This window comes from Vanessa cardui, chromosome 27 (genome assembly GCF_905220365.1).
Source record: "Vanessa cardui chromosome 27, ilVanCard2.1, whole genome shotgun sequence".
NCBI lineage: Eukaryota > Metazoa > Arthropoda > Insecta > Lepidoptera > Nymphalidae > Vanessa > Vanessa cardui.
Window position 1 is genome coordinate 1,045,528 of NC_061149.1, and position 8,803 is coordinate 1,054,330.

Genomic DNA, 8,803 nt, shown 5'->3' on the forward strand with positions numbered 1-8,803 from the left:
CACCGTACAGCGCCATCGACCTATAGGGAATAGAGACGCCGGCATAGTGACCCCGGCCCCCCCACATTTGGAAGGAGGCGACCAAGAGCGGCGGCGGCGTTGATGAGCCTCAGGCCGAGATGGATAAAATGCTGCCCGAAGCTCCATCGACCGTCCAGGATCAGGCCCAGATACTTCATCTGGGCCTGCACCTTGATCACCGTCCCGTGGACGGTGATATTCGCACCCCGTGGGGGTCCTTTCCGTGGACCGTGGAAGAGGAGGGCCTCCGTTTTGGATATGGAGACCCTCAAGCCCAGCATTTCCATGCGGTCCACGGTGAGAGCCGTTCCGACTTCGGCGAGGCGAGCCGCCTCCCGGAAGTCCCGCCCAATCGCCGTGACGAGGGTGTCGTCAGCGTAACACAACACCCCCATCCCGGGAAGGACGGGAGCCCGCAGGAGCCAGTCGAAACCGACATTCCACAGAATTGGGCCTAGAACCGACCCCTGTGGAACGCCGCAGCTCACTCGATGCCGGATGAGCCTCCCATCGACCCCCGCCCAGAGGATCTCCCTGTCCTGGAGGTACGCCTCCAACAGCCTCCTGAGATAGGACGGCACCTCATGATATCGAAGTGCCTCCCGTAAAGTCTCAAAGGGGAGACTGTTGAAGGCGTTAGCCACGTCGAGCGAAACCGCCAAGACGACTTGCCCCTGGGCCACCGCTTCCGTCGTTCGAGTCTTCAGGGCGTCCAAGGCGTCGACCGTCGACCGGCCTGCCCTGAACCCGTACTGAGCCTGCGAGAGACCCGGACCGACCTCCTCGAGGTGCTGAACGAGACGGGCTGCGAGGATCTTCTCGAAGAGTTTTCCAGTCTCGTTCAGCAGCACGATTGGCCTGTATGCCGAAGGGGAATCTAACGGCCGACCTTCCTTCGGCAACAGGACCAATTTCCCTTCTTTCCAAGGCTTCGGAAACTGCCCACTGCACAGACACTCGTCGAACAGCTCCCGAAGCCTTGCACCTAGGTATTCCAGGGCGTCGCATAGAACACGCCCAGGAACCCCGTCCGGACCCGGCGCCGTCTTCTTGGCCTTCAAGCGACCGAGGGCCATCTCCATTTCCCGCTCCGTGATCAATGGTAAAGCCACTGCGTCTTCGGTCACGGAGCTGGGGGCCATCTGTGGAGGGACATGCTCGCCTGGGTGGGGAAAGAGTTCCCCGACCAGGCGCAGAAGGAGTTCTGGCGGCAGCGTCTCGGTGAGAGGGGCGCCTTGGGTGCGGAACTTTCCGCGCACACCGCGGTATGGACGCCCCCACGGGTCTCGATTGAGACCCGCCAGAAGCTCCTCCCTGGCCTCCTCTTTAGCCTTCCTTATCGCCAGCTGCAGATCTTTTTTCAGCTGGCGATAAATGTCTAGCAACTGTCCCTCCAGATCCGTGTCGAGGCCGTTGCGCCTTCGACAGCGGACATAGGCCCTCCGCGCCCGGCAGCACGTCGCCCGAAGGTCGGCGATTTCGGGCGACCACCAATAGACCTGCCGGCACTTTACTCTGCGCCGGGTCCGAGGCATGGCCGCATCACAGATCTTCTTGAGTGAACTGCGCATGCGGCCCGCCAGCTCCTCTGCGTTTGCGCCCTCCCTCCTCCCTGCGGAACCCCACCGCTGCACGATGGCGGCCTCCTTGACCAGCTCTCGATCGACCTGGCCGAGAGACCATCTCGGCAGCGTGGTCGGCACCCTCTGGGCTTCCGCCGGCCTGCGAGAGGTGGAGATCTCGAATCGGATGTAGCGGTGATCCGATAGAGTCTCCACCTCCTCCTCTACTCTCCAGTTCCGCACTATGCGAGCCACCACAGGGGTGGCGAACGATACGTCCACCACGGAACCCCCCTGTTGGCGAACGCAGGTGTGAACCTGCCCCCTGTTAACCAGAAGGGACAGGTTGGAGAGCAGGGCCCACACTTGAACGGCCCTCCTTCGCGGATTCGCACGCGACTTCGCGTTTAAGTCACCGAGAACCAGTGTCGGTTTCGGCGACTGCCTGGCCACCGCAGCTCTGACAAAGCCGAGATATGTCTCGAACTCAGCCAGGCTGCGGTTAGGGGAGAAGTACGTACCGACGATGGCGTACTTCCCCCACCCCACCACTACGTAGCCCGAGCCCCTCTCGATGAGTGAGAGGGGGGGCCCCGTTCCACTCCTCGCGAGGACCGCCACAGTGCCGTCCACGTCCCCTACCCAATGAGTTAAGGGAGGAACGTAATAGGGCTCGCAGGCCACAGCCAGGTCAATCCCCCACTCCGCCATGGACTGCAGCAGTAGATCCTGAGCCCCGGCGCAGTGGTTGAGATTAGTCTGAAGGAAGCTGAAGTCGGCACTCATGTTGACATTGCAGCTTCCTCCTCGGCCTGGCGCCGTCCGACGTTGTTGGTGGTCTGGGTAGCGAGGACCACCTTACCTTTCGTGATGGGGGGGGTTACATTCTTTCGACCCCATCACGTGCCCGGAGGGCTTTCCGGCTTCTGCGCACACCGCGCAGCGCAGCTTCCCGGTGCATTCCGCCGATTTATGACCTTCAACGCCGCACCGGAAGCAAAGGTTCCCTCGATCCGCATTGAATGGGCATAGTATCCTAGTATGGCCAAGGCCCATGCACTTGTAGCAGCGCAAAGGGCGCTGCTCTAGCACGCATACCCTGGCCGAGCTCCACCCAACCAAGAGACGACCGGCGTCAGACAGTTTCTTTGCCGCAGCTATTGGACATGCCACGCGGACCATACCCATGTAACCGGGCCCACGTGCAATCTCTCCACATCTTAGGTCTTCAGGGGCACAATTCCCCTCGCGGGCGACTGCGGCGATAATCTTATCTTTGGTGACGGAGTCATCTAGCCCCGTCACCTTAATGTCCACTTTTTTTACGGGATGAACGACGCTGGCCACCCCATCCAACACTGTGCGGAGCTTATCGGCTAGTTTTTCGGCCTGGTCCGACTGTGCTCTCGGCAGCTCCAGCGCCCTGGCTCCCGTCGCGGAGCGTCGGACTTTTAACCCTCCATTGATGCCGAGATCTTGCAGTTTAATGCCTTGCTCAGCGCGCTCCAAGATCTGAGCATATGTGACACCTTTCTGCTCCGCTTCTGGCTGCAGCGTAACCACTACTGCAGCTGTGCGAGGAGCAGTCAGCTTAGGCTTGGCCGCTTGAGGTGTCTTAAGCACCGTGTTCGCCACCGTGGCATTCGTTCCAGCCGGAGAGTGAGCCTGTTTCCCCTTCTTCCCCTTTTTTACTACAGTGGACCAGGACATTTCCTGGACCACCTGAGGCGGAATTGTCTCCGACACGAGCGAGGCGCTTGAACAGCCAGCAACAGGTGCCGGTGGGGCAGCTGATGGAACCCGCTTAGGTAGGGGTGCAGAAGTCAACGGTGGAGCCGAATTGACTGCCTGCGCTCGGGACACAGCAATTTGCTGTGCTGATTCCCGCCTCTTATCAGCAGCTAATGGTGGGCGCTGTATTTTAGCCGGAGGAAGGCGTTCCTCCAATTCGGCAAATCGGGCGTTGATCATAACGCCTATCGACGATATAATTGAGGCTTTTATATTATCCACCGCCCGAGCATCGTGTGCAGAGCTGGTGGATGCCTCATTGACCACAGCGACCTTGGACCGCATCTCCGCAAAATCGCGACGGTGAGCCTTCACCTCGGCCTTGAGGCTGTCTACCTCTTTGCGCAGGCGTCCGTTATCAGCGCGGAGCTTTCGAGTCTCCTCGGCTTCCGTCCGAGACGCTAAGGCATCTACAATGGCCTGTAGTGCAGCCGCCGACTCCCTCAGCTTTTTGCCAAATCCTCCTTTTAAATTGGAGGACTTTTGTGCCACCTCCAAAATGAGGGCTGCGCTTCGACCAGCCTGTGCGCGAAGTTCCTCGGCGCCCATTTTTGTGGGATCCTTGGTGTGGACATCCGAGGAAGAAGATTCCTCGGAGTCCAAGACAGCCTGAGGAGGTTCCTTTCGAAACGCTCGACTACGAAGCGATCGTTCGAAGGCCTCCTCTCTAGCCTCATTGGCCTTGGCCTTCAGCTCAGCCTTAGCCCGAGCAAGACCACTTCCACGACCTTTAGTAGTTTTGCCGCGAATAGCAGGCTTGCTTTTTGCAGCCATCCTCATCTCCGTCTCCGTATCGGAATCGGAGTTAAAAATAACGAGGCCCTCATAAGGCCTTTTTCGGCGAATTAGGGCATCGGACGATAATTCAGTATCGACTTCCATCGCCAAGAACAAACAACATAAAAAACAACGAAACAAACAATATATGTATTTATATCAATATAAATGCATAAATCTGTAACAATAAATATGATCTAAAAAGACCACTTAACAACAACAAAACCAATCCGTAAGCAAAACAAGTGTCCGATAAACAAAGCAAATAGTCGAGATGTGACGTCAGAGATAACGAAAACCAGTTTTCAAGCCAGATGTCGTTTAAATTCCTCAAGTCGTAATATTTAATCGCAATATTCAACACAACCTCCGTCTAAGACGTCCGAACGTTGAATAACCAACAGTAGACCCAATATCACATGAAAAAACTATTTAAGAAATATAAATCTTTATTAACATAAGAATTAATAACATTAAATGCTTAAATATATACAAATATGAACTAAAACTAGTTACTGTATAAATCTTGACCGCGTGCAATGTTGGCAAGAATGCTAGCAGCATTTCCCCGTTGAATCGCAATTCCGATCCTCTGGGCGAACGAACCAGCCCTCCTGTCACCAGTGGAGGCAATGAAAGAACTAAGTTACATTATCAAATTATCTATCTAAAATTTGAGTGTGTGTTTGTAATATTAAAATAGCCCTTTTTTACTCAATGTATATGTACATATACCAAAATAACATTTTTTTACAATTTTTGTCTGTTTATTCCGGCTTATCTCTGGAACGGCTGGACCGATTATGACGGAACCTTCACTGACAGATAACTGATATAATAAGAAGTAACTTAGTTATTTATTGTTTCACCAAGGACATATCATTTGTATATATTAGTATTATGCTTATTAAATGTATTGATTAACATGCCTTGTTCATCAATGTTTTCTAATTCCTTTAAATATCCATAATTTTCGATTGAACTGGTACTCAGCACAGCATCATATTGGCAGTGATCTTTCACACGAACACAAGTGTACATACAATGGCGCGACGCGATAAAACTAAACAATTTAACAGGTACGAAGCCGGAGTCAGATAAAGCACAATGGAGGCTCTCACAATGAAAAGGGAAATTAAATTTGCGCTACGTACTCGTAAGCTGTGGACTTCGACACAATTGTGATATTACTACGACGCCATTTTTGCGCTGAGCTGAGATGGCCCAGCGGTTAGAACGCGTCCATTTTAACAGATGATTGCGGGTTCAATCTCAGGCAAGCACCGCTGATTCATGTGCTTAATTTGTCTTTATAATTCATCTCGTGCTCAGAGGTGAAGGAAAACATAGTGAGGAAACCTGCACGTGACAAATTTCATACAAATTCTGCCACATGTGTATTCCACCGACCCGCATTAGGAAAGGAAGAAATGTGTTCCAAACCTTATCCTCAAAGGGAGAGGAGGCCTTTAGCCCAGCAGTGGGAATTTTACAGGCTGTTGTTGTTGTTTTTGTGTTATGACGCCATTTTTACATACGCCATCATTTTTCTTATATGGGGCTTTTTAGACCTTGTAACGATTTAGATGCGATGTGATGTGATCAAATTCTACTTTTCAATGTGGTCAAAGATACCTCGTATTAACGTAGGTACGTGATACTTAACTAGCGACCCGCCCCGGCTTTACACGGGTGCAATGCTGATACTAAATGTCTGACTGAGTTTTTAAGACCTTTATAATGTATATTATACTACAAGATTTTAAATTAACATGGTTATTTTTATTATTAAAGTTATAAATTTCGGGACATTTACCATTGTCTCTGTCTCTGTCACAGTCTCAGTCTCGTGAACAAGACATTTGTAGACAATGTCGAAATATCGAGCTCCACCGAACATAATTAAAAAAAAATGGTAAATATCCCGAAATTTATAATTCTAATAGTATATTATCCTGTTATTTTGAGATATTTCGTAGGGTTTGCAAAAAATGTTTATTTGCGACATTATTTTAAAAACTTCTAAAAATATCAGTGTTTCTCTACTATATTTCGCACGTATTATATATACACCCTGTATACCATACCATACCATATTGGTAATTGTGTTATCACCATATTGGTGACGTACATCCTCTAGAAGGTGACAGGGGTGACTATTAGGGGAGGCTAAAATTAAAAAAAAAAAAAAATAAGTAATATCGTTTTCCGACTCCCATTTTTAAATTTGGGCTGATAAAATGATTGTTTAAATATTCACAAATATCCAACGTGTATTCGTTTTTATAAATCAGAAGAAAAAAATAGATATTTATAGGTATTTTTTTCTAAATAAATTTTTGAAGTTGCATTTTTGACAAATTTTGAAAAAAGCTAAAAAACGTGATAACTCAAAAATGGTTCACTTTTGGATCATGCATATGGGGGTTAAAATTATTGCAAATAGTCACCCCTATCACCTAACGGATATACGTCGAATTACCAATAACCCTGTATAAACAGACACAAAGCGGTAAGTGACTTTGTTTTATAAAGTGTTGTGATGATTCGTTTTACAAAAATGTTAACACGTTACATATTTACGTTGCACTTATCAAGAGAATAAATTATCCCAAAAAAAAAAATTCTTTATTCATGTATGTACCTCAGTCCACAGTTTATGAGATATACCGAAGTGACATTCAGTTGAAACAATGGACGAAAGTTATTCAACTTGTAAGTTATACTTCATTGAAATACAATCAAGTATAAACATGGATATTATTTACAATATCTAATAATATTTCATTGTTTACTCAAAAAAAAACAATAAAATAAAGCATTTTTTTTGGTGGCAAAACGAGCAGGCTCACCTGACGGAAAGTGACTACCACCGCCCATGGACATCTGCAACACCAGGCTTGCAGGTGCGTTGCCGGCCTTTAAAAAGTACGCCCTTTTCTTAAAGGTTCCCATGTCGTATCGGTTCGGGAAAACCGCCGGCGAAAGCTGGTTCCACAAAGTGGTTGTGCGAGGCAGAAAATGTCTAAGAAATCGCGCTATTGTGGATTTCCGGACATCAAGGTGGTGCGGGTGAAACTTCGAATTTCGACGAGATGTCCGAAGGTGAAATTCAGCATCCAGAATTAATCCGAAAAATTCCTCGGAACATTCCCCGTGAAAAATTCTTGAGTTGTCTGGAAGAAATGGCTACTTAGCCATAAGACCGCCCGTTGTACTCTACAATATTATATATAATATTGTAACATATTATAATGTGTAACATGTGGTGTACAATGAAGTATAAATAAATAAATAAAAATTCCATAGAAGATCCAACACCTCTACGCAAAGCCAAGGGATCAAACTGGTCGGAAAGGGCTTGATCGTCAATAATTCGAGCCGCTCTGCGTTGTATACGGTTAAATGGAAGGAGCTGGTACTGGGGAGGACCTGTATAGAGGTGAGAGCAGTATTCTATATGGGGCCGAATTTGTGCCTTGCATAGTTTTAGGTAATGGGCCGACGTGAAATACTGTCTGGCCTTGCTGAGCACACCGAGCTTTTTTGATGCCAATTTGGCTTTGCCTTCCAATTGACCGCGGAACTGAACGAGGCTCGAAACATCGACGCCAAGTATTCCGATACTACCTGTGAGGACAATTTACTTTCACATTTATAAAATTAATATAGATTGTAATTTTAGAAGCTCGGGTTGGCAAAATAAAATCACGTTTTAGAATGATGCACCAATCTCTCTATATTTTGTTACAATGCACGCAATCGTCCAATTGTTCTCTAATGAAAGCTCAATCATATTTAAAATAAGAAATAGTTTTATATGCCAGTATTAAATGCTATGCCATATAAATATTATTGATCAATTACTTACAATACTAAATATGGTAGAGAATGTCTAAATTATCAGTTCATATTTGTATATATAATATATTTAAGCATTTAATGTTGTTAATTCTTATGTTAATAAACTATACATATTATCAGTGTTTCTTTACTATATATTCCATGTATTATACACACAAACCTTCCTCTCGAGTCACTCTATCTATTAAAACCGCATCAAAAACAGTTGCATAAGTTTAAAGATCTAAGCATACATAATCACAGACAGTGGAAGCGACTCTGTTCAATACTAATAAATACGCCAGTAGAATTAATATTATTAATTTATTTTTTATTTCTATAAAATACTATTGCCCTGAAGTTACCAAATCGAATGTTACAATAATTTATAAATGTCTTTCCATGCGCGACTCTCTTTTGTTTTTTTAATAATTCGTTTGCGTGGGAAAACATCTTGTATTATTTTATACAGCCATACCAATGACGTTCTAAAATCGATTACACTTTTATGAAATCGGATACACTTAAAAATATGAGTTTATTGAATATATAATTATTATATAAATGTATTAGCATAAAGTATTTCTAACAATACTGTGTAATTATGTTAGGTAATATAATTAATGATATTATAAGGAGAATTAGTGTGGCTTCCGAACGTAATGCGTCAAGCTGACAGATGGCTTTTAAATTTTTTTCTCTTTTGGCGGGAGGTGGCGCGTAATACGGTCAGGCGTATCATTATTTTACAGTTATTGTAATAATATTAGAAAACCAGAAATTGATTGAAGTATTTTGTTGTTAATGAT

At 46.5% G+C, this 8,803-nt stretch overlaps 2 protein-coding genes across 2 annotated transcripts; both read right to left on the reverse strand.

The window, feature by feature from the left end:
- Nucleotides 1-1,144: 1,144 nt before the first annotated feature.
- Nucleotides 1,145-2,294, reverse strand: LOC124540927. The gene is made up of 2 exons (XM_047118702.1): nt 1,984-2,294; nt 1,145-1,268 (listed from the first exon to the last, which is right to left on the reverse strand). Exons 1-2 carry the CDS (start codon nt 2,292-2,294, stop codon nt 1,145-1,147), a joined length of 435 nt encoding a protein of 144 aa, XP_046974658.1.
- Nucleotides 2,295-2,441: 147 nt separating this feature from the next.
- LOC124540928 lies at nt 2,442-4,256 on the reverse strand. Its single transcript, XM_047118703.1, has one exon. It carries the CDS (start codon nt 4,254-4,256, stop codon nt 2,442-2,444), a length of 1,815 nt encoding a protein of 604 aa, XP_046974659.1.
- Nucleotides 4,257-8,803: the final 4,547 nt, after the last annotated feature.